The following is a 26,501-nucleotide window of genomic DNA, read 5'->3' as shown; positions in this document are numbered from 1 at the left end:
GAGGAACATACAAATGACATTAGTGGTATTTACTCCTAAGTTTGCAGAGGACTAAAGCCTTTGCATATTTAGCAGCATTGGTAGGCATGCAGGAATATTTTAAGTATTGTGTGCTCTTTCCCTGTATAATCAAGGGGTCCTGTTCTCTTCAACACAATTCCAGAAAATCTTGCTTACAATTATGTCATGGAAGTAAATAAGGAAGTTCCAACTCATACAAAGTTTCCTGTGTGCATTCATGGACTTTGAATCACGTTTGGTGTGGATATCTCTAGCTCTTAAGACAATTTTTCAGCATAGCAAAGTACTTAATTTTCTATAAAATTATATAACCATTTAATATAAAAATTATGAAGGACGAACAAACCTCAAATTTCTATATTATAATGGTCAGGAAGACATTTTCTTTATTGCCAACTCCTTTAAGGTTATTTATGCCTATCCTTTCAGTGATAGCCTTCTCAAAAATAAAACACCCAATATGTGCAACCAGAAGGCAAGAGCTTTTCTTGTATTTCTTTAGAAAATGTGAACTAACTAGAGTTACACCAGGACAGAGTAATTATCAGGCTGACCTGTTTAAAGTGTTAAAACGTGTAGCAATTGATTCTCTCCATAGTTGCTTTTATAGGTCTTAGCATTCTACCAAGAACTATAAGAAAACACAATTTTTCCTACGGACACACCTAGACCTTCCTGCTGAGCTTATATCATTCAAGCTCCCATTCAAATTTGCCCTCCTTGGCAGGAAGACCACCCCCTGATACTGCTGGCCCAGGGGAATTTCCCCAGCAGCTGGCCAGCAAGCGAGTGCGGCCTGGTAGCCAGGGATGAAGGCAGAGAGTGAAGGGGCCGTAATGATCGCCCCCTGTGGACATGGTGAGCAACCATGATATCCACATGGTTCCAGGATTAATCATTCAGGCATTTCCTGATCTCATCTTTGCTGACATCGTCTTTTCACCACTGCCTAGTAGGCAACATCTCCTCTGAGGGAAGGGAGTGAAACTTGCTCAGCCCCTGACAGAAGCAACTTTTCTCTTGCAGGTAGCTGTCAGGTTCCCAAGGATGACCTCTGATGCAAGTGAGCGAGACTGAGCTGCTGTGATTCACTCAAGCCCATGGTGGAGGCCAAGTCTTCCCTTGACGGCAGTTGATTTCAAATTACAGCCGAAGAACTGCCATTCCTTTGAAGTTGTGTGATTTTCTTGGGGAAAAGAAAGGAGCTCAGAAGGAAGGTGCAGTTGTGGCCCAAAGAAAGCTTTTTCCTGAATCTCAAAATGGTTCATGAGTCGGATGCTAAGACCTATAAAGGCAGCATTGTGAGGAAGTCAATTACACTGAGTACTACACATTTTCATAGCTTTAATAGGTCACCCTGGTGATTACTCTCTCTGCTCAGGTGTAACTTCTTGTTAGCTTACAATGTCCAGATTGAAGAAAAATGTCCTAGTTAGCCAACAAGATCATTATTTTTATGGTTCATAAGGGAGCCTTTCCCATTTTTCCATGGCAAATGAACAAGGACTGTGCTATGATACAAAAATTTGTTTAAAAGGATAACTTCATGATATTCAAAACAAGTGAAACAGGAATTTTATGGTTGGCAAAAAAATTTAAAAACCCAATAACTCTCATATAAAATAGCCCCCTGTTTCCCACCCAATCCCCCCAAAACCTAAACAGTATTAATTGCAACTGGTCTGTTGTGTTATTTAAAGCAAGAAATAGCACAAAGGAAGGCATATTATCAGCAAATTGCTTGCTGATAATTCACAATCAAGCAATAAATTTAAACGAAGATTATATAAAAAGTAAACTCTTCATTTGAGAAACCTCTGTAATTTCTATTTTAAAATGTTTCAGCTTAATACCCCTAAAGGTGTTAAATAAACAAACTCGATGTTACCTAGAGATCAGTGAGACTGGTAAAGAAATAGTGATTTATATGCGTTGTATGTGCAATAATGTGCCACCAGATGGCAATGTGGAGTCCCTTTTTTCTCTACCTGTTTTCCCTGTTTAAATTTACGCTTTAAACTGAAACACTTCTTTGATGTGTCTAGATCCAGCACTAAACATCAGGATATCTAAAGTGTTTTCTATGTAACAAATATTTGATTACTAAAAGGTAGGAAAATGCTGAACTGTTTTCTTTAAATAAAAAAAGACCTTATATCAGAAATATTTTAACTAGAATATTGTAAAAATGGATACTACTACTACAGCACTATTTTTTTCTGCACAAAAATAGGTGAAGTAAAGATTAAGAAATGTTCTTGTTCATGCAAATTCAGGCTGCAATCCTACAGACACACACCTGCAAGTAAGTCCCATTGAACTCAATGGGATTTACTTCTGAGTACACATCCATAGGATTGCACTGGATCAAATAGATAAATAAATAATGGTAGGCCCTAATCCAGGAGGAGATATTGAAATTATGGTAGGGAACATCTGAGAGCCAAAACCTGCTTTAAGCTAACAAATTGCTTTTGCTGGATTGGGGGCAATGAACACCAATAAGAGATAGTTTCCTTTCAGGTACAACACTTTGTTTCTGGGTCAGCTTTTATACAACGACAGCTAGCAGCTTACCTTTGTCCACTAATGAGAGGCCACAGAAATTTAAAATAAAACAATATTAGATAAACTGATTTCTTAGGGGGGGAAAAACAAGCTAATAAAATATGCTTATAGCTTTAAATTAATGTGTAAAATAACAATGCACATAAATGATAAAAAACATTCTGTCGCACAGCTGGAAACAAAATTAAACACAACAAAATCACTCATGCTCATCATGCACACGTGGGAATCTCCAGAAAAGCAACATTCCCATGTAATTTATTTTCCAATACCACGTTCTGTACAGGGTGCAGTTCACTTTCAAACAGTCTTAACATTGCCTTTTCATCTCTGCTATTGCAGCATGCTCATTAAGAAACACTTTCTTACCAAGCTCTTCAAGTTCTGAGGTCATTGACTTAGACCGCAAGGTCAGTGCAGTGGTTGGAGCCCGTTTTGGAGGTGGTGGGGCTTTGCATTAAACAGAAGGACATACATGATAAGAAACAGCACTCACTGCATGCTCATATATGCATTATTCATATTCAACACAAAAATGCATTACTAATTAAATGAAAATATTTTTTTCTCTATGTAGCTAATCAGTTAACTGATCTCTGGAAACAACGTTTACAGCAGTTTCCACACATAGGAAAGGAAGACGCCACAGTATTTCTTTGACATATATTTTATTTTAGGAGATATTAGTGCCGCGTTCACAACTAAGCTTATGCTATTGAATCTTATATGCTTAAAGGTTTATCAAATGAGACGTGGTACTGTAGAAGTCTGTAAGCTCTGCATTTCTACATTACTCAAAGAGCCTCGCATGAACAGCCCATGTCAACAGCACAAATGACCTGAAAGTTATCTGACTGACAAGTGGGTTTGACCAGAAATCATGACTGGACACAAGCAGTGAACAGGAGAACCATAGAAAGTGACAGTTTATAATAATGCTTCTAAATCTTTGAAAAGCAATAGGCTATACACAACTTTTGTATTGTAAACTGAACTAAAAAGAAAATGATTGAAGCTGCGTTCATTGATAGTTTGAGTTAGACACGTAAGTCATTGTAGCCTACAAAACAGTGATACATTAGCTGTGTGGAGCTCAAAGCAGTCAAATGCTCCAGAACTTACAACCAGAGATAAATATTTAAGTTGTTACATCCAAAGTGTATCATATCAATTTTTGCTACCCTGCCCAAATCAGCTTAGCTCAAGTAGCCCTTACTACGTTTGTTACTGAAAGTCACATATATAAAACTGGCAGCCGTTTGAGCTTAATGGGTCATGCATTCAAACTGTACAACTGACTTATGCCCTGCTTCAGAAGTAGATAATGGAGAGCAACTCCAAGCAGACATATTTTTGGCCAAGTTATTTCAAAAGGAAATGAGCTTCATACATAAATGCACTATGCTATTGACCCCTTTTTCACAGGACCATGGCAAATGAATATGCAAGAAATGATCATGTTATAAGAGATAGTATATAGGATTCAAATCAATCAGGAAAGACCCATTAAACAAGCCCCCCCCCCCCATGATTGGGCTATTCATGCACATTTTCCAAAAGTGCAGAACTGCACCAGAAGGAACTAGTTCTCATGTCTATTAAAAAAGAGTATTTTTTCAACTTTGGAAATTAACTCTTCCGTAAAATAATACAACACATATTAAATTGTGAGATGAAGCTCAAATTGTGCAAATGTAACTTAACCTTCCATCAATAATTGAGGTCATATGTACTCCAACTGTGCTGAAAACAAAAATAAAACTTCTGTGCAAGTCTTTCACAATTCCAGGTTCTATGTATTCTTCAATTATTATGAGGTTTGAACTGGTATGTGGTGTTCCAAGTCACTCCACCCCACTGGAATGACTAAAAAATTGAAAAACCATGCACATTAGGTGCTAGGGGTCAAAATGACCTCACAAAATGCTGCTTAATTTATTAGTTACTTGTCATGTCTACATATACTTAGCCTAGAACCTTTTATTTCAATTTCTTGTGAAAAGGAAAATAGATGAAAAAAGTCTATTTTTATATCAAATTACTCAGTTTCCTCAGTATCACTACAAATTATATTAGAGGTCAATAATACTCAAAAGGCTAATAAAACTCATTTACAAACCTGAATACTGTATATTAAACATTTTTATCAGTGAGAAGGTCCTTGTTTACCCAGCCAAACTATTGTTTCCCTCATAGCTACTTGTAGACTTCATTTGAACAATACTTATTTATTCTGCTTTGGGAGTCATTTTCATCTCAATTGCATCTTTAAAATTGCAAACAACCTGCACCTCCCCCTCTGCAGGTGGGCATACTTAATGGCAAATCTCCATAGAGAAACTTTAGATTTTATCTGTTTACATGAAGATATTTGCAAAATGTGTTGTTGAGAGCTGCCTTGGTCATCTCTGCGATCGGCAGCTCAAATTCCAGGTCAGACAGTGGTTGACAAACGAGCAACCCATTTACAGTCTTCTGGACAGAATATAACAACTTTTTCACCAATAAGCAGGAAAAAACCTGACTATGGCAACAACATTGAAAAAACAAGCAACCAGAAATCCCCCCAGAGTTCCTTTCCCACAAATTCAGAAGTGTCAACAGCAGCATTTTTTGTTTTTGCACTTACATATTATGTGCTAAGGAATGGAAGGACAGTGATTTTCCTTTCTTCAGTGCATGAGAATGTAGCAATCTTAGTCCACAAATACAAGTCTGAGATCATTCTTTCTTATAATAAAACTAAAGCTGGTATGCACAACTATGACCTGATGGTGTCTGTTTAAATGCCTATGTTTGCTTGGAAGGTAAGCAAACCACAATAGAGTGAACATCCCAAAATATTATTTTCCTGATATACTTGTATCTGGACTTGATCAAACTCTGAGCTGAGCATAGACACATAGCCAACCTGCCTGGGATGTCAAGCGGCAGCTCCAAAATTGGTAGAGCCTACCTATGCTGACACCAGGAAAAGGTGAAGGCATGATATCTGTGATTGACACAATGGCAGAAAATCACAGCAACAATGTGCTTTATGTTAATATTCTGCCTCCCATATTCATGGTGTTGTAATGTGGCAATTGTGCATAAGCTGCTCAAGTAAAAGTCATTTGCAACTCACAGTAGACTGCATTGTTATACTCACGTAACAATTTATAATGAGGTTATATGTATGCTAACAACACAAGATTCCTTTGCTCCATTTTGGAGGAAGGAGGGAATATAAATCTATCAAATAAATAAATAAATAGATTATATGTTGTTTTGTGTTTTAAAAAAACCTCTGGGATCAATTGGACCCTACACACCATTCTTGTGGATTTATGCACATTTGCATATTATGCATATTTGTTGTCCCTCGTTAGTTCTTTTCTTGTTTTACTGCAAAAGAAAACTTCTCAATAAGGACATTTTTCAGAACACTTAGATGGGACCTTCCTCCAGCTATTTTAAAAATGTTTTTCTTGGGATATATTTGATTTCAAAACTGCTGTGATACAGTATTTTTTCTATTAATGGAGGGTTACATATTTCTAAATAATTTCTCATTTACATTGTTCTCTCAATGAAAGGAAATACGATAAACAGTTCAAACTATGAAAAGAATGTACCTTTCTTTCTGGCTGTGTCATCTGGATCAAGATTCCTGGTTACTGTGACAACTTTAAGAACTAAATGATTGCCTCCTTGCCGAATCATGTTCACCACTTGCCTATGGCCAACTTTAACTACATTTTCATTATTAACCTGCAGGGGGAGAGAGAGAAAGGACAGAGTTATACTAAAACACGTGGAAAATAATACTTGATTGTAAAAGATAAAGTAAAACAATATCTATAAGGTTTTGAAGAGTGTTCAAAGAATTTGATTTTGACCTAATCAGCAGCTCCCTGGCTAATCTGCAGATATTCCTGTTTTGGAATTATTATTATTTGGCTAGCACCAATCCAGCAATAAAAATCCCCTAAACCAATATCTGATTATTCTTGTCACAAATTAACATTTTGGAAGCACTTATAGATGGAGACGGCTCCCGGCCTCTTGAGCGAGATGAGTGCGCAACCCTAGAGTTGGACACGACTGGCCCATATGGGCAGGGGGAATTGAACTCCACTTATAGATGGAGAATTGAATCAATATTTTTTCACTGCAGTAGAAATAAGGTACAACAGACCAAAAGATACTATATATTGATATTAGTTTAATTTGACTCATTTTCTTTATATCCCTGTCATGCTTATAAACCATAATGGCGACTTACAGCCCCCAGAAACATCTATTGCTTGCATGATTTGTAAACACACCGGGAAGCCAAACCATAATCGTGACAGCCTTTTAACGCGTACCCAGACAGCTGTGAGTGTAATTAAATATAAAGTGTCTTTGACCAAAATTTGCTCTTGACACAAATCTGCACAGGAACCACATTGGATTTCCCCCCACAAGTACTTAAGTACACTTCAGAAGGTCTGTACTTTATTTTCATAAAATATTATTGTTATTTAAATTCATTAGTCACTTGCTATGTAAGGAATCTCTAAGCAACTTACATAACTTAAACTTCTTAAAGTCAGAAAAAAATGACAAAACAAAAATCATTAAATCTTTTAGTGTAGTCAGGCAGGTGGTGGTGGTGAGGAGGAAGAGTTCCACATTGGAGGCCTCTGGGGTCTGACCTCCAGGAAAACTATGGATGGACATCTTTATTATAGGTTCCAATCACAAGGAGTTTCCTGATGTGAATATCCTTTTCCTCTCTGCAGTTGCTAGTGCCACATTAGGGAAAGCCTATGGGTACACAGCTGATTTCCTTAAGAAGTCAATACCAGCTTGGTGATTTAGATTAAGCAAGTGACATGGGAAAAGAGATACCGTATTTTTTGCTCTATAAGACTCACTTTTTCCCTCCTAAAAAGTAAGGGGAAATGTGTGTGCGTCTTATGGAGCGAATGCAAGTTGCACAGCTATCACAGAAGCCAGAACAGCAAGAGGGATTACTGCTTTCACTGCGCAGCGATCCCTCTTGCTGTTCTGGCTTCTGAGATTCAGAATATTTTTTTCCTTGTTTTCCTCCTCCAAAAACTAGATGCGTCTTGTGGTCTGGTGCGTCTTATAGAGTGGAAAATACAGTAAATCTTTTCTCTCCCAGTACCACAGTCTTTATCCAATTCACCCCTGCTTTGGCCACTACTAGCTAAGACTGCTTTTTAAAAGAGACCCAATCTTCTATGGTTTGGTCCTAAACAAGCATCTCAAGAGAAGAGGGAAATGACAATATGGCACAGGAACATAAAGACTATAAGCCCAAAGACAAGCATTATAAATGTCAAAGAAAAAGATAGCAGCAGCAGCATACAATAGGGTTGTACTATGCTGAAACTTGTCTTTCAATTTCTCAAAAGTTTCTTCCATTGTGAAAGAGGCTACTATTTTTCCTTCCCATTTGCTATCACTCTAGAATTTCTTTACAATTTTGGTGGGTGTAGGGTTGAGGTTATAGTTCTCTGCTGCTCCTTTGTTCCTTATGTGACAAAGCCCCATGGAAGCAGTTACTTGACAAGTCCATTCCATGGCTTTAGTGGAAGCTCAGGAAGCAGGGGGCGTTGGCTAACAAGCACCTGAGATTGGTGCACTCTGATTTGGTTTTTAAGGGAAGTCCTATTAAAGAAAAAAAATCTTTCTGCACCAATTTCTTTATAACAAAAAATACCAGAACTTTTTAAAATAAAAAAACCCGTTAGGTGCATGGTACACAGCCGCTGTGTTTTCTGAGTCAAAGACCCGCCATCCACATAGGATTATAATAAAACACGAAGACACATTATTTTAGGTTAATGGGCAAAATTAGGCCACAACTTTATTGGTTACAGCATGTGAGTGGTATTGGCTTAGGCATTGGATAAAACAGCAATACATGACTCCATCCCACTCTGCGGGGAGTCATTTCAGGGGTTAACAACCAGTGGGAGGAGCTTGTTAGGCAGCTGGAAGCTTCCCCATGATGTCACTGGGGGTTGTGCCATGGCCCTAGCCACCAGCAGGGCATCGGACAGGATCCACGACCATCGGATTCCTTTAATGGAATACCCAAAAGAGGAGGGGTAGATGATGGCCATACCCAAACCTCCAACACAGTACACATATTCTAATGCCTAACCGCCAATACTAAAAAAGTTGTGATGAGTTGCTACGAGGTAGGCAAAAAACCCAAGAGGCTGGTGCCAATTTGCCAAATTGATAAAAAAAAGTTCTGCCAGGCCCCTTGGGCAACCAAGGCAACCAACCAAAGTCCTTAGCAAGGTCAATAGGCAGAGGAAGCTGACCTAAAAGGGAGGGAGGGTGGGAGAGCCGATGTAAGCAGGAACCGACTGGGGAGCTAAACCCTGCCCACCAGCCAGCCCTATTGGCCAGCTAAAAGGCTTGGCCATGGCAGCAGAGGCAATCAGAGGCAGGGAGCCGAATACGCCTCCCTGCTGCTATGGGAAGCTGCTTCCGCTCACAACTCCTCCCCTCTGGGAGGAGGAGAGGTCTTCTCAGCCAAAGATGTCATGATGGGTGCTTTTAAAGAAGCATAGGTACCAGGGAAGACTACACAATACAGACCCACCAGTCATCTTATTTATAGACTCTTGCTAAAACCCTAAGCTACCATGAAAGTTAGGTAAAGGCAACAAAATCCTGTGCCACAGTCATGAAAATTTCACTGAAATTTTCTCTTCCCTTTGATAATTTTCAGATCCTTCCCCTTTTCCAACAAATTGATAATGGTGGAAATATACAAAAGAAAATTTCAGCACAGCGGTAGCAAATAATGAAGTAAGTGTGACCTCTTCTGCAGGTAATGCCCAACTTAAACAACTGGGTACCTCTTGGGGCTCCATGCCAGCCCCAAACTGCCTATATTATGTAAAGGTTTTCTTGTTATCTAACATGCTTCTAAAACTGCTGTCCACGACAGAGAAGAAAGCTAGCAACATAAGCAAATGAATCCAGGAAAAGATGGGATTATCTCAAACATATTCCTAATCTGTGAAGTGGAATGGTAGAAGGAAGAAATTGGTGAGTTCAGTTTGATGGCGGAAGCCTGGTCAAATTGGCTATATCAGATTATGTGGGGGAGACCTGAATTGCTAGTATGAGGTCATCTTCAGTGCCTGTCAACTAGAAATCTGGGTAGGAAGTTGCAATTAGGTACTGGGCAGATATATTTAGAAAACTGGTACAGAAGACTCTTGGAATGTGGCATTATCCTACGATAATCTTTGTAGTTGGGAGTGTGTGTGTGTGTGTGTGTGTGTGTGTGTGTGTGTATTCTAGGCTAGATGGGGAGTTTTGATTAATGCATTAATGCACCAACCCACACACAAAGCAGCTGTGATTACGGTTACATTTTTCTTTCTCCCCCTCACCAACAAGATTAGCTGTAAATGGCTCAAGTCTCAGTACAGCTATTGCATCTACTTGAATGTTGAGGTGGCAAAATAATTTCTAGAAGGGAAATGTTCACAGAAGGTGATTTTAATTGATATCCTGTTGCTACTGATGTGGGTTTTTCTTGACACAGGTAGTAGAAATTCAAAGACATTTGATATGGGTAATTTTGAGAAGGACTGAAAAAAGAAAAATTCTGGCATGTAAAATATTAAAGGACAATATATGCAGGAGCTGATTTTGTTCACAACAAAGGAACCCACTGTAAAATTAGTTCTATACCATGTTCTTTGACAACTAATCGTTTGTGCTGCATTTTAGAAATAGGAAAAGCAGCAGATGAAATCATCTAAACTTCTGGTCTAAACTCCACCTAGACCGTGAGGAACTAGATGAAGCAGCCATTTTTGAAGCACTGGGCACTGCATTGGCAGAAATAAAGATGGTGGAGGAAACAGTCCAAGCACTCTTCATTGGGGGATGAGAGGAGGCACAACTGCAACTCATTAGGGACAAACACAATTCCCCCAAGATTAAAACTGGCCAAAATTGCTACACTCTTTGAGCAACTAACTTGAATAAATGAAAGGCAGGGGGAAGCAACTCAAGCAAACACACTTGGTACTGGTAGGCTGTGGGACTTGCTGAGAAGGACGGTGTGAGAAAGCAGTGTGAGAACAGCTACAGCTGCATGACGGACCTCCGGAATGAATTCAGTTCGTAACCAGAGGTACCACTGTAATACAAGAGGATCCACCTGATGTTGACCACAGGTAAGGAGGGCAATGTGGTAGGCAGGACAACTCAACCTGGAGAGGAGCAAAAAGGCTCCACAAACTCTACCTTTCATGTCCAGTAGGAGTCATCCCTACCAGGAATGCCCTCCATTCTCCTCTTGAAAAGGCACACTCTAAAACATACATACACCATTTCTAAAGAAGCAGCTCATAAATATCACACGGTTGAAGTCATATCCCAATGTGAATAGCCAGATTTCTGCCACAGCCACACTGTTACTGAAGCTGCAGAACCAGAGTGGTTAATATTACAAATTAGCATCCCTCACTTATTAGCGTCAAACCAGTCTGATCCAATTTGTTATTTATCTAGTCATAAGACCATTCCATAACAAAAGTTTAACTATGAAAGCAACATAAGGCAACATCGATAGCATTTAACTCAGACCCAAATGAAGCTATATATTGTCCCAATATGTTCTTCTCAATATGTTACATCTGTTTTTTTTGAAGTGTTATAAGTAGGCAATACTGTATAAAATAATATGTACAATGTAAATCAACTCAGTTAAAACCACAAGAACTGGTACATTCAGACTTTTTTTGAGACTTCATTCTAAAACAGTTGATGATAACAAATTCAACCAGGATTTAGTAAAGGCCACCCTCACTTAGTTTCTGCAAATTGTTGAAATAAGAAGGAAAATTATTATACAATGATGCTACTTTAGAAACTGATATGGTTGTCCTGTCCATCTGAAGGGAAGCAACAGATAATTTCTGTTCAAAAACTAAAAGTATACTCCATCACCAAAACTCTAATTCCTAATTTCACCAATATGTAATGCAAGCCCCTTCCAAGAGTGATTGTTCAAAGTGTTTTCTCATGTCTGTCCATTATTTCATGTTCATATTGCTATTATAACTACAGTGGTACCTCAGTTTATGAACTTAATCCATTCCGGAAGTCCGTTCTTAAACCAAAACCATTCTTAAACCGAGGCGCTCTTTCCCTAATGAGGCTTCCTGCTGCCAGTGCCCTTCCACTGTTCGGCTTCCGTTCTTAGACCGAGGCAAAGTTCGCAAACTAGGATACTACTTCTGGTTTTGTGGAGTTCATAAACCAAATAGTTCGTAAACGGCTGTTCTTAAACTGAGGTACCACTGTACTATACATGGTTAGAAGAGAATTTTTCATTCTAGCACTAGATTTTACATACGTATGATATAACTGATAGATTGTGCTACCCATTCTCTCTCTCTCTATCTCTCCCTCTCTCTCTCTCTCTCTCTCTCTCTCACACACACACCTTTCATATCTATCATCTATCTATCTATCTATCTATCTATCTATCTAATCTATCTAATCTATCTATCTATCATCATCATCTGCCTCTACACACTGACGATTCACAAACCTGTCAAAAAGTTTGGGACAAATTCACTAATCTTGATCCTACTTTCATTTTACACATTTTTACCAGCTGCCTCAAATTTGTACATACACTGGCCTCTACACATAAAAGATTCGCAAACCTGTCAAAGAATTATGAACACTTTCATGAAAAATATTACCTTATTACCAGCTTTGCAAAACAGTTACATATATACATCTGTCTTTGGTTCTTTATGAAAAACTAAGATTAATTTAACAGGCAACACTAATGTTAATCTTTGATGAGCTTGATCCTATATATCAACTCCTACTTAAAAGTGTTACAGCTATTTCTGGTGTTGAAGCAGAAATGCATTCCTGTTCCAGGCAATGAGACAGAGCTGCCTAGTTCTGCCATGCTTGAAAGCATATTGCTCCTTCTCCCTGATATGAAGGATGGGTGAACATTGCCCTTAGCCCTGGATATGGCAGGACATGCTGGCATTGGTGTGTTTGGGTGCGCACTGTACACCTTCCTACTTTCAGGGTCAGCACAACTTCACCCACACAGACCTGCTAAACAGCACCCACACCCCAGGAAACAGCTTCAACTGGCTGGCTAAACCAGGTGAGGATAGCTTATGGGCCTCAAACCCTTGGTGAGTTAGGCATTTGCCCCTGTATGTGAAGACAGGCTCTGGAGAATTGAGTGGGTGAGACCAATAAGTAGGTTCAACAGCCTACAGGAAGATGGCTCCAGCACGTGTGGAGAGGGAAGTGAGGTGCAGATGGGACTCATCAACCTGGGAAGGCAGTGCATCTAGGAGAAGGAAAGCTTCAGTTGTAAATGTCTGCTGAATTGTGGGATATCTTCAGAAGAAAAGTCTCAGGATTAAACCCTACACAAAGACAGTTGGATGATATCTTGTATGTCTCCTTCCAGCAACTCCTGCAGCAAAGCTGGTGCCAAATATATTGTTCTGCTTTCCTGTGGATCACATCAGCGATGTCAAGATAGGAATCTTGCTGTCTGGGCAGCCCAGGACACAATACACAATGCCCAGGCTTGCGCCCCAAGGAAGTCACTTTTGTGCTGCTAATGCAATGGCTTGACTTCACCCCTGGAGGCACATTCCATTGTCTCTCAACAATGCCAACAACAGGAGCCCTGGAACTTGCAGATGAAGGGTAGGCAATCATCACCATCATCATCATAGTGATCTGGGCAAGACTCATTCTTCCCTAGGAATGAGGGAGAAATTTGTTCACATTTTAATGCAAATCTATGTAATTCATGGGGTTTTCTTGGCAGGGATACTGGAGTGGCTTGCTGGTTCCTGCTCCAGGTGAGAGCTGGACCATAAAGAAGGCTGATCGCCGAAGAATTGATGCTTTTGAAATATGGTGCTGGAGGAGACCATGGACTGCAAGAAGATCTAACCTATCCATTCGTAAGGAAATCAGCCCTGAGTGCTCACTAGAAGAACAGTTCCTGAAGCTGAGGCTCCAATACTGTGGCCACCTCATGAGAAGAGAAGACTCCCTGGAAAGGACCCTGATGTTGGGAAAGAAGGGGACGATAGAGGACCAGATAGAACACCAGCTTCAAGTGTTCTTGAAGCTACGAACATGAGTTTGACCAAACTGCGGGAGGCAGTGGAAGACAGGAGTGACTGGTGTGTTCTGGTCCATGGGGTCATGAAGAGTTGGACACGACTAAAGAACAACAACATGAACGTGTAATTCATCCTTCCCCAAACCAATATAAGAACGGAAACACAGCTATCCTTCAAAATTCACACTGTGAGAAAATTAAATTGAGAAAGAGCCCTGAGGCCACAGAGTTCAAAGTGCTTAAACCTGTAAATTACCGTATTTTTCGCCCCAGAGAACACTATAACATGCCCGTAACATTGACAACTATATTGACTGTTTAGGCAAGAGGACTAACCGCTGTGGCAGGGTTGGGAGGAGTTAAATATCAACTGAAACAGATGGCTCTAGCCCATTGTAACTTAGCTAAATAATATACTTCAGCAACTATTTATTAGAACAAGAAGTCTAGGGAAGTCTGTCAAAAGAACTGAAAGACGTTGTAGTTAAACCACCACATGTTCTCATTTCAAATTCGGGAACTTATTAGTAGTGACTTTTGGGTACACACACATTCAAACACACAATGCTATTCAACATTCTCATTGCAATTGCCACTGTTAGGTAAAGGTAAAGGGACCCCTGACCATTAGGTCCAGTTGTGGCCGACTCTGGGGTTGTGGTGCTCATCTCGCTTTATTGGCCGAGGGAGCCAGCGTACAGCTTCCAGGTCATGTGGACTAAGCCACTTCTGGCGAACCAGAGCAGCACATGGAAACACCGTTTACCTTCCCACCGGAGCGGTACCTATTTATCTACTTGCACTGGTGTGCTTTCGAGCTGCTAGTTGGCAGGAGTTGGGACCGAGCAACGGAAACTCACCCCGTCGCGGGGATTCGAAATGCTGACCTTCTGATTAGCAAGTCCTAGGCTCTGTGGTTTAACCCACAGCGCCACCCACGTCCCTTTTAATTGCCACTGTTAGAAAGTGTAATAGCAAAAATATACTTCAGGTTAATTATAATAATACCATCAACTGCAGTTGCCTCTTTATCAATAAACCTCTCAAAGGCCAAACTTTTATTTGAAATATTCCAATCCATGCATTTCTCAAGGCTTACCATAGGAATTAAAATTTGGCAGTTAAAAAAAAAGCCACTTAAAAAGGGATTTTATGCAATAATGCCAACACACAATGTTTTGTTGCTTTACAATACCTCAGAACTGCTAGACAAACTAGAGAAAAATAATGAAGGTTATAAGAAAAGCAGTACTGACATCTGATGAAAAATGTATATAAGAAAGGGGAGTACCACAAGTTCAAGTGGCAAGGAATACAAATGCCTAATATGTTTTTGTTTGACAGATTTAATAAATAACAAATGGAGGTCAAAGGGTGAAAAGATCAGGGAAACTTCATTGACATATACCTAATAAATTACTAATCAACATGCAAGTGACTCAGTCATTGTCTTTGGTTGGGTGAACATGCAAATGGATGCAACTACAGGAAGATTTATGAGTTTTTATTTAATGTCTTTCTAGAGGGCATTACTGAACTCTCAACTGGTATAATCCCCCAGGTTCTACTTAATGCTCTGGTGCCAATGGAACTACAGCACGACAAGCAGTCACTCAATTAGTTAAATATTTGAGACTTTTTTGCAGAGAGGAATTGCAGAGAGACCGGGTTTTTTGCAGAGAGGAATGGTGGCGCCCAGCGCTTCATCCTGCTAAAGGTGCCTGGTACTGAAGCCACTGCCACCATTCTAGGTGCTGGCATGCATATGCATGTTTGCGCACTGCACGCCAGCATGCAGGGGCAGGGTGGCAGAGTCCTTTTAAAGCTTGCATCACCTTATCCTCTGTCTTGGCTGGCACCCTCCTTTCTACTCTCCTTTTAACACAGTATCACTGTGGTGGTTGCTTTGAGGCCACAATGGGATTTTTCGCAGGTGGGGTTGTTTGTTTTTTGCCTACTGTAAACGTGGAAGAGGAGACTTTAAGGTGTGGTGTCTTAATATTCTTCTAGCTGATAAGTTGATCTGTATTTTAATGGTTTGCTTGGCTAGTAGGTTAATCTGACCACCTGAACGTTCTATTTCTTAAACAGATTTATCTGGTCACTTTGGCAGGAAAGCGCTGGAAGGGCAATTTAATAGCATAGCTTGATGGCCCCTGTTAGGTTCCATTGAGGATGACTTGTGGTTTCCAAGGCCTGCAACCCAGGGCTGTAGGGCCTGGGGGGTAGGATAGGGACCACCTCTTGAGGCCAACTCACCCCAGTGTTTGACGTTGTGGGAGCCCAGAGTTATTTTATTTCAAGGATCTTAAAAGATCTTTAAAATGGTGGTGCCAAAACAACAACCCAGACACTAGTAAAGCCATCCTAGGGATGCACTGCAAAGGCGGGGTGCCAAAACAATAAAGATCCTGTGTCCTGTGGTCACAATTCACTGCACCTGAGAAGGAGGGGGAAACACCTAGAACAGATAATTCAACAGCCACTCTGTGAGCACTTAGAAAAGGGTGTCATGCTTACTAAGATCTCATTTCTTTTTCCTTTTTTTGATACTGTTACAAGCTTTGTGGATCAGTGAAACACTGTGGACAGTGTGTATCTTGATTTCAGTAAGTCCCCTATGATACTGTTGTGGAGAAGCTGGTAAAATATGGGCTGGACGAGGTAACTGTTAGGTGGATTTGTAGTGGTTGACTGAATGAACCTCAAGTGATCACTAATGATTCCTCAACATCGTGGAAAAAAGTGACAAGTGGGGTGCTGCAGGGTTCTGTCCTGGTTCCATTGTTGTTTAATAAACATCATTTGTAAATGATTTGGATGAAGGAATTGAGGGGGTGCTCATCAAATATGCAGATTATACCAAACTGGGAGGGGTAGCTAATGCTGCAGTAGACAGAACTTGGATTCAAGATGACCTTAACTGATTGGAGAGCTGGGCCCAAGCTAACAAAATGATTTTCAACAGGGATAAATGTAAGGTTTTACACTTAGGCAGGAAGGACCAGCTACACACATATAAGATGGGGACCACCTGGCTTAGGAGTACATGTGAAAAGGATCTAAGGGCCTTAGTAGACCATAAACAGCAGTTAAAAAAACAAAATCCATAGCTAATGCATCAACAGAAGTATAGGGTCCAGATCAAGGGAAATATTCTGCCTTGGTCAGACTACACCTGGAGTACTGTGTCCAATTATGGGTGCCACAATTTAAGGAGGATATTGGCAAGCTAGAATGTGTGCAGAGGAGAGCCACCAAGATGATCAAGGGTCTGGAAACCAAGCCTTATGAAGAATGGTTGAACGGAAGTATGTTTAGCTTAGATAACAGGAGACCAAGAGGGGATATGATAGCTATCTTCCACTATCTCAAGGGCTGTCACATGGAAAATTGTTTTCTCCTGCTCCAGAGGGTAGAAGCTGAACCGATGGCTTCAAGATACAAGAAGGGAGAATCCGATGAAACACCAGGAAGAACTTTCTGACAGTAAGAGCTGTTTGACAGTGGAACAGACTCTCTTGGGAGGTTATGGACTCTCCTTCATTGGAAATTTTAAAGCAGAGGTTGGATGGCCATCTGTCATGGATGTTCTAGCTGAGATGCCTGCATTGCAGGGGGGTTGGACTAGATGACCCTCTGGGTCTCTTCCAACTCTGCAATTCTATGATTCTAAGTTACTGCTGCTTCTGAAGTGATTTGTTTTCATGCAGTTTTGATGCCCAATATTTAAACTTTTTTCTTCTATATGACATCCAATACTATTTCACTGATGGCTCCAGTTTTAAAAATAGAACTGTACTTTAATATTCATGATGGAATATCTGTCTCTTGAACTACAAGAACAATTCTGCATTCCACGTACAGCTTGTATCCCATTACTGGCATTTGAGAAATATGCTGTAGTCTGTTTAAATCTACAATGACAGCCTGATTCCAAAAAGCAAATTAAAACAAAACAAAACAAAACCCCAACTGGCTCAGTGTATATATCATACAATGACAAATCAGCAAAATACTGCCAGGGCAAATATGCCTTTTATTATTTGATATGATGTGACATGCCCAGTTCAGGCGGTAACACAAGAATGTTCCTCAAACCACTGCCTATATGCCAAAAATTAATCAATATGGAATGTATCAGCTCTCTTTTTAGAATACTCCCTCCACATATTTGACTCGGTTTGCATTTAATGCCAAATTTATCAAAAAATAAAGAAATCACACCTATTTGAATTTTGCGATGCAGTTCTCTAATCAATGTTCACAAAAATACATTTACTATGGGGAAGTGTGCATAAAGAAATGCCAAAATTGCTTGCAGAAATGTGTACATTACTAAAAAATGGCATATAAACTGTGTTTATTAGGAGAAAAATCAGACTGAAATGAGGAAGAATTTTCATAAGGATTTTTTAAAAAACTCAAATTGCCACAGAAATGTAGAGAACTGATTTTAGAATTAGAAAAAAAAGAGAACCTGAGAGAACTGAAATTGACATATTATTCCATCCCTACTCAGGATATAGTAATCTTTTCAATTGCGCATACTGAGTTCTTGTGGGTAGTGGTGGTTGTATGGTAAAATAATTTTCAAAAGCCACACACTTGTAAACATTTCAGACAAAAACATCTGAATGTATAGATCTTGTTCTATCACCTGGAGCAAATGTGGAACCAGGGCTGACCCAAGACATTTTGATGCCTGAGGGGAACCACAAAATGGCACCTCTTCCCTGCTAAGGAAGAAGGGTTGAGTGAAGATCTCCATCAGGATCAAATGGGGAATGAAGATCTACATTGGGATCTGCTGCTCCTGAAGATCCTGCCACCCGGAAAGTCGCCCTACAGTCATGGGTAGGCTGGTTCAGTCTGGAACTGTTTTTGTACTAGAGTACCTGTGCCTGGGACGCGGGTGGCACTGTGGGTTAAACCACAGAGCCTAGGACTTGCTGATCAGAAGGTCGGCGGTTCGAATCCCCATGATGGTGTGAGCTCCTGTTGCTCGGTCCCTGCTCCTGCCAACCTAGCAGTTCAAAAGCACATCAAAGTGCAAGTAGATAAATAGGTACCGCTCTGGCGGGAAGGTAAATGGCGTTTCCATGCACTGCTCTGGTTCGCCAGAAGCGGCTTAGTCATGCTGGCCACATGACCTGGAAGCTGTACGCTGGCTCCCTCGGCCAATAAAGCAAGATGAGCGCCGCAACCCCAGAGTCGTCCACGACTGGACCTAATGGTCAGGGGTCCCTTTACCTTTACCTGTGCCTACAAAAAGGAAAACGAGGACAACAGCCACAATTCCATGGACCTCCCCAGGCCCAGTGCTTTTGCACTAGCTCACTGACTGACCAGTTCCTTCTTCCTGAGGCTGGAAAGTTCACTGGGCATGTCTATCTAGGGTTTGTTTAGGAATTATATTGCTCAAGGAATTTTTCCAGTGCTTCCTCCTCAAAACTCTTCATTAACTATGAAGGGGGTGGCAAAATATAAGTGGCATTCATCCTTTCCAGCCTATTTTTACTATCACCCATTACTAAATTAATCCTGTTTATGGACTTATGTTTTTCAGATGGACAAGGAGTAGTTCAACTCAATAAAACTGTCTCATTTCACAATTGCTCATATGCCTGCTACCTAACTGTGAAGGTACTTGAGGACCATTGCAGGCTTACACAAATCACAATATTTGCTCACAGCAGTCGTTTGTGTTTGGTTGCTTTTCATCTGATTTGGTGAAGTAAACCTTTCATGTGTGTCACAGCTGGGTTCATCCACAGGCAAAAACCTTTTGTTACGCCACGTTTTATTTGTAAACCATTTGAAAGTGAAATGTTACTCAAAAACATGATATAGCGCGCTCTACAAAACATTTGGTGTATATTTTACTTCTTTAATTTGTGCATGTAAATCTAATGCCTCACTTAACAATGCCAATAGGATGGTACAGTTTGCCCTTGGGGAAATTTGTTCCATAGCAACATAGCTCAGCATTCATTCAGTGAAGCTAATATATTTATGCAGGCGTCTTTTTGCTTGACAAAATGGAAAACCAAAATATCCTGGCAATTCTTAACCAGAACAAAAACTACAGAACTGACTGCCACACACAAGGCGGATTTAAAGTGCTGCAAAGTATCAGTTGACAATTTGTGGATTTTGAGTTTCTGGAAGAAGAATGAGGATACTCAGGGAAACACACACCCATAAATAAAATACATACAGTCCACAGAAATGAATATGGAACCCTAACTAGAGAAGGATGAGAAAGGAGAAAAGAACCTGATGTGCTTTTAGAAAATTATTTGTAAAATATAATTTCATCCTAAGATATAATTTGTTTCAGATATCATTATCATTATATAATTTGATTCAGATAATCATTTTTCTCCACACTTGCACAGTTATTTTTACAGGAATCATACAGTGGAATTCAGTTAGGCTGGCAGCTGGGCAGCAACTGCTACCAATTGTGCTGGGAAGCACAATTATTGCATCTTGATGGAAACACAAAAGCATCAGAAACCATGGGGCTGTATCCAACACTCCTGTTCCACTAGTGTAAGGGATGTGTGCTAGAGAAGTGGAACATTCCCATTCCCTACAGCCCCTCCATGTCCTCAAAAGGGGGGTTGCGGGACCCTCCAGAGGTGATGGTGGGGCACAAGGAGAGGAGAGGAAATGGAAGTGCTGCTGTACCAGCAGGAATTCTCTGGCACTGTCTTGGATACAAGCAGTGTGTATAGGATTCATTCACACAAGACACAGTGAAGTACCTACCAATTATTATATCCTATTGAAGGGGGGGGGGAAACAGATGTATAACATCCTTAGGCACTAGGTACACTACTGTTCATTATGGCTGAGTAGAAACAGCACGAGCTGATTTGCCTGACCCTATTGATTTTATCCTATTTATAAATAAATAATACTTAAAAGCACAATATCACACAAGTATCCACAATTAATTAATGCTTGAATTTAATTAAGTCACTGTGCAAATGGAACAACTTCTGCAAACACAAAGGAACCTCCCTTCCCACACTGCACCCATATCAGCTCTTGAGGGCTGAGGAACTTCTAGAGCAGATTTGGGCAGGTGTGCTGGGGAAGGAGCGGGAGAAGAAGTTCCATGGTACTCACAGAAGCACAAGCAATGATTTAGGTGAATAACTCTCAGACTACAAATACTTGAAGTGATGAGGAATTCAACAGCTGACAAACTATTGTTTTTATCAATAGCAGGGATGGGGGAATCTGTAGCCCTCCAGATATTGTTGGACTCCAGCTTTCATCACTCTCTGCTAGCATTGCCAATGACCAGGGATGATGGGAGCTGGAGTCCAACAATATCTGGGAGGTGACAAAATCTCCATCTCTGATCTAGAAAGTAATAGTAAGTCCAGAATGAATAATTCTACATGGAAGTTTTCAAGAAATATGTTTTGATTCATGCATGCAATTGACTAAAATCTCAAACAAAACAAAACAATGCATTGCATTTGTTATAGATCACTGCACTAAGAAATGAGATTCATTCCCATCAGTCAGATGCTATTTAATATTCATTTTTACTCTTTGTACATGCATGCATAAATAATAATAATAATAATAATAATAATAATAATAATAATAATAATTTATTATTTGTACCTCGCCCATCTGGGTGGCTTCCAACAAAGATGAAAAATACACAAAAATGTCACATATTAAAAACTTCCCTGAACAGGGCTGCCTTCAGATGTTTACATACATACATGTAAAGTTTCTGACATTTCTGGCAATGGAATACATCAATCCTACAGGGAAAAAAATGCAGTACTGCCTTTTGGCTGCTATGGTTGGAAATCTAAAATATATAATTGCAACCACATCTTAATATAAAATGTATTTTAGATCCTACTAGGAAAATCCATCCTGAAAAATAGCATCAGTGTATAAACGGCCAGGTTATTTCAATCTTTCTTATTTCAAGCACACTAAACGAGAATTGTTTCTTTTTTATATTTGCCTAGAAACACTAAGAAAGTTATTTGAGATTCAGCCATTCATGTCAGAGGGAAGAAACATTCCACATAATTGAGTTGCCAAATGGAAATAACTGTTAGGCAATGTTTTATTTAACAAGAGAGCTTGTGGCCTCCAAAAGTCATATGGAGGGGAAAAAATGCCAATGATCCAATAGACGGCAAGCGGAGAATTGGATTAACTTTCTTTTCTTGGGAAAATTACAACTACTCTCTCTAAGATGTCATTTGAAAGCAATAATAGGAAATTATCAAAGAGAGAATTTGTTTTTTAACCTGGCACCCTAGATGCCACATTATTCCAGTCTTTAACTCAGTGTTATGTACTTAGTCTTAGTTAAATAACAGTATGTTTCCCCTCATGAGCAGCATCAGGAAAGCACAATTTCAAGCCTTTGGATGTGAATTTTTGTTGATGTTGCTTGCTGAAATATGTCCAATATAGATTTTCAGCTTGTGCTTCTGTTTACTTCCTAAAATAAGTACCACCTGTTTAAAAGTCATGCAAAAGTAATACCACATTTAGAAAGGCATTTACTTCCCACCCTTAGACCATGCCAATCCCTTGCACTCACAGCTCACCCCACACCTTCCCCATCCCTTACAGCTGGGATGAGGATCCCCCCCCCCACAACTGAAGGGCCATATTTTAATTTCCTCCTCTGCTGGCAGGCCAAAGGTGATAGGTAGGTGGGGCTGCCCAACTGCCAATCATGTGGTGTCTGTGACATCCGTGGATGCTTCCGATTGACATATTAAAAAATTACAAAACATTATCAACAGTTTTATTTCCCATTCTCAATTTCCTAGTTATGTTTAAAGCAACACCCCCCCCAAATAGAAACCACCTTGAACCAAGCAAAAAATAACAAAACAAAAAGAAAGAGGATGATGGTTTAGTAATCCCTAATATTGTACTGGTTTTCCCAGTAGTGATGTACGGAAGTGAGAGCTGGACCATAAAGAAGGCTGATTGCCGAAGAATTGATGCTTTTGAATTATGGAGGAAACTCTTGAGAGTCCCATGGACTGCAAGAAGCTCAAACCAATCCATTCTGAAGGAAATCAGCCCTGAGTGCTCACTGGAAGGACAGATCCTGAAGCTGAGGCGCCAATACTTTGGCCACCTCCTCATGAGAAGAGAAGACTCCCTGGAAAAGACCCTGATGTTGGGAAAGATGGAGGGGACAAGGAGAAGGGGACGTAAGAGGACGAGACGGTTGGACAGTGTTCTTGAAGCTACTAACATGAGTTTGACCAAACTGTGGGAGGCAGTGGAAGACAGGAGTGTCTGGTATGCTCTGGTCCATGGGTTCATGAAGACCATGGGGTCATGAATGACTAAACGACTAAACAACAACAAAAATATTGTACCACCCGGCTTCTGTTTTAGTAACAATGCTACAAAGAGTTGATAATATTAAAATTCATTGGAATCTCAAGAAAATGGAGATATTATTACCTCGTGATTAATGGATCTAGGAGCAAGACCAAGAGATCTTGGGATCATCAAATGCACTTAAAAGATGCACAAAGGAAGATAAACTTGAGTACACTGAGAAGGAAATTGGTACCAAGAATATTGACTATAATGCTGTTCCTTCCATAATACATTCTAATGAGTAAGGATCTATAAGAGAAAGGAATTGGGATTAAGGGATAGATAAAAAAATATAGATTTATTTATAAACAACAGACTTCTTTAATATTATGAATTAATTCAATGGGTGATATGCATTTCTGGTTTTGACACCTTAAGACTTAGCAAGTCTGAAGTATCCATTCAAACTAATCATAACCTAACTCTGAAAAAAAAAATCTTTCTGCAGCAACCTCTCAAAGAGAAATAGAACATACAAACTCAGGAGTTAAATAGTAATAGAGGAAAATGCTTCAAATAGCTATTACAGACAGCCGCAGAGTTCCCAACCCCAATGCACCCTGCAAACTAGCAGGATAGAATGAATGGACACAACAACTGTCTGGGATTTGAAAGTGGCCACAACTTTATTGATCTCAGGTGTAGGTAAGTCATGGCATAGGCATTGGGTGTGTATCCCTCTCAGCTCCCTGCTGGGGGTCTAAGGCATGACAGGGTCTAGTTTGGGAAGGTGGGTCCATCGCAAAATGCAAGTTTATACAGATCCCCCCCCCCCAAAAAAAAATGCTGAGGGAAGCTCTACGGCCCACTTCCGGCTCTTTGGACAGAAACTTCACTCAAGACCCCGCTAACAGGGTACCCTGTTATCGCCAATGGAGTTATTTACTGCAAAAAGCCTTGACTAACACCCAGAGGATCACCTAGCTATTGGCCCCTGCCAACAGAGCAGAGGCAGAAGGGAGCTGACATTGTGCCCTCTGCTTGGCACCCCTGGGCTGCCAGCTCCTGGGTAGCATGTCATGCTGCTGTGTGAACAGGGTGACAAGGCACCTCTGTCTTTGTGCAGGATTTTGCCCCTGCCCAACCTGCTTTCCCCCCATTCAGTTATTGACAGTGCGAGGAGGAACTGGAGTCTGGCAGCCAGCTGAGAGGAAGAGGAGAGTGCATGAGCAAGCCTGGTTGAAATATAAGATGTAAACAGAAAACCAAATAGCTACACTGCCTTGGCAAATCTAACACAAATGGTTGACAGCTTAACTTAAGTCTCATTTTCGACTTAAGTTTGTAAACTGACATTTCTCTTACTTACAGAAAAGGTAGTTTCCTTGCCACTCCAATTTCCTAACCCCAGCACAGTTTGAAAATGCCTCACAACCTCTTCCCAACTGCCTACTCATCATTTTTCTTTTCTGTATATAGATGTATTCATATGCATGTTTTCCTTTTATCTGAGTAAACTTTGTGTGAGTTGTAAATGAGGAATCAAGAGGCTCTGGCAAGCTGGGGTGACTGAGGTAGGGGGGAGAGAAAACAGGCAGCTCTGAAAGGAAGAATTCCATGGGGATTACTCCCTGATAAGTATGTACAGGAGTGGAGCTTGAATTGGTTAATCTTAAAAGTGCCACACAGTTGAGGTTTACTGTTCTTATTCAGTTAGAATTGAGAATCCCTGCCCATGGTCTTTTTATAGTTTCTGCTTTTCTCATGAATATTGCATTGTTAATTATATTCCATTTATTTAGTCACTACTTCTAGACCAGATTGAAACAGCAAACCTAAAATTGTATACTAGGTCCAACTGAATTCACATTGGATTTACTTATGAGTAAATCCTGCAGCACAATCTTATCCACACTAACAGTGTAATCCTAACCCTAATCCTAACCAAATCTACTCAGAAGTAAAGCTCAGTGGGTTCAGTGGGACTTACTCCCAGGTAAGTGGAGTTAAAATTGCAGCCTAACCTGGGAGTAAATCCCACTGAATTTAATGGGATTTACTTCTGAGTAGACATGCAATGGCTTGTGCTGTGTTAGTATACTTATATGGAAGAAATAACAAACTCACCGGGATCTACTAGATGGCAGAACAGTGTGTACAGGAGTGGTTGCTGTTCAAAAACTGCAACATTTTTTTAAAAATAGGTATTTTAGCCATGGAGAGAGACTTCCCTGGGCAATGGTGTATTGGGGAAATGAATGCAGGGCTGATAGTGCAATCCTATTTGTGTCTACTCAGATGTAAGCTGTTGTTGAGTCCAATAGGATTTACTCCCAAGTAAGTGTGTGCTAAGGTCCCAATAAAGAGGAGAGCCCCCCCCCAAGCAGGCACAGAGTGACACCTCCATTCTCCTGTGTAGTCTCAACTCCCATTTAGCACAGATTAAGGGCAGAGGCAAATAACAGAGAAAAAACTATATGCTTAATTCTTTTTTGTCTGCCTGCTGATTAAGACCCAGAAGCTGGTTTTTCCTAATCCTTTGAAAATTAGATTATATATTTCTGTCAAAGCTCCTGTGCCTGTCTGTGCCTCCCACCCTCATGCCTTTGCCAACCTGGTGCCCTCCAGATGTTTTGGACTAGAACTTCCAGTCTTGCCTCATGCTCACTCCTCACTTGGGTTGTGTAAACAATTTTTGGTGTGTGTGTGTGTGTGTGTGTGTGTGCGCGCGCGCGGCCTATACAGCCTCTTTCCAAGGGTACAAGGGATCCTAGGTACGCCTCTGCCAACAGCACTCTATCCACTGATATATAGTCAGGGCTATTTTCAGCTGGAACTCACTAGAACTCAGTTCCGGCACCTCTCAGGTGGGCTCTATTGCCATTGTAAGAGAACAAGGGAGGCATTCATGGTGAGCTCTGGCACCTTTTCCCCTAGAAAAATAGCACTGTGTGTAGTGATTGTGTCAAGCTTGCTACAGATACATTTACACAAGGAATATGAAAGCAGTTCATAAGGAGAATAAGGCAAGGTGTTGTTTTTACTAGCTTAAGTGGAGATTGCTCTGCTCCACCAGATTAGAATTATCCAGCTACAACAGATGATCAGAACGTAACCTTGCATTTAAAACTATGTATGACTTGTATACCCTCTGGGATGAAAAAAGATTGGACCTGGGATAGCTCAGTTGGTACAGCATGAGACTCTTAATCTCAGGGGTCATGGGTTTGAGCCCTATGTTGGGCAAAAGATTCCTGCATTGCAGGGGTCTGGAATAGGTGGCCCCTTCCAACACTACAATTCTATTATTCATTCCTCTGAAGTCTCCCTCCTTGCTTATTTCATAAAACTCTAGAATGCAACGACTTTGCTCAAAGGTTTAGGAAAGTGCTCTGTTGGATCAGTC

At 40.4% G+C, this 26,501-nt stretch overlaps 1 protein-coding gene across 9 annotated transcripts in view; it reads right to left on the bottom strand.

Moving 5' to 3' along the window:
* The window catches only part of SHANK2 (SH3 and multiple ankyrin repeat domains 2), a 330,073-nt gene that overhangs the window by 48,846 nt on the left and 254,726 nt on the right, over positions 1-26,501 (bottom strand). For 8 of the 9 annotated variants that reach the window (XM_028728438.2, XM_077929335.1, XM_028728444.2 and 5 more), the window contains 2 exons: positions 6,204-6,339; positions 2,959-3,039 (listed from right to left, as the gene is read on the bottom strand). In XM_028728438.2, coding sequence (XP_028584271.2) covers positions 2,959-3,039; positions 6,204-6,339 — 217 coding nt within the window. The remainder of the gene's footprint in view (positions 1-2,958; positions 3,040-6,203; positions 6,340-26,501) is intronic. The other variant, XM_028728450.2, reaches the window with a different exon arrangement.

This window comes from Podarcis muralis, chromosome 1, assembly GCF_964188315.1.
Source record: "Podarcis muralis chromosome 1, rPodMur119.hap1.1, whole genome shotgun sequence".
Taxonomy (NCBI): Eukaryota; Metazoa; Chordata; class Lepidosauria; order Squamata; family Lacertidae; genus Podarcis; species Podarcis muralis.
This window is presented reverse-complemented; position numbering and strand designations above follow the sequence as displayed.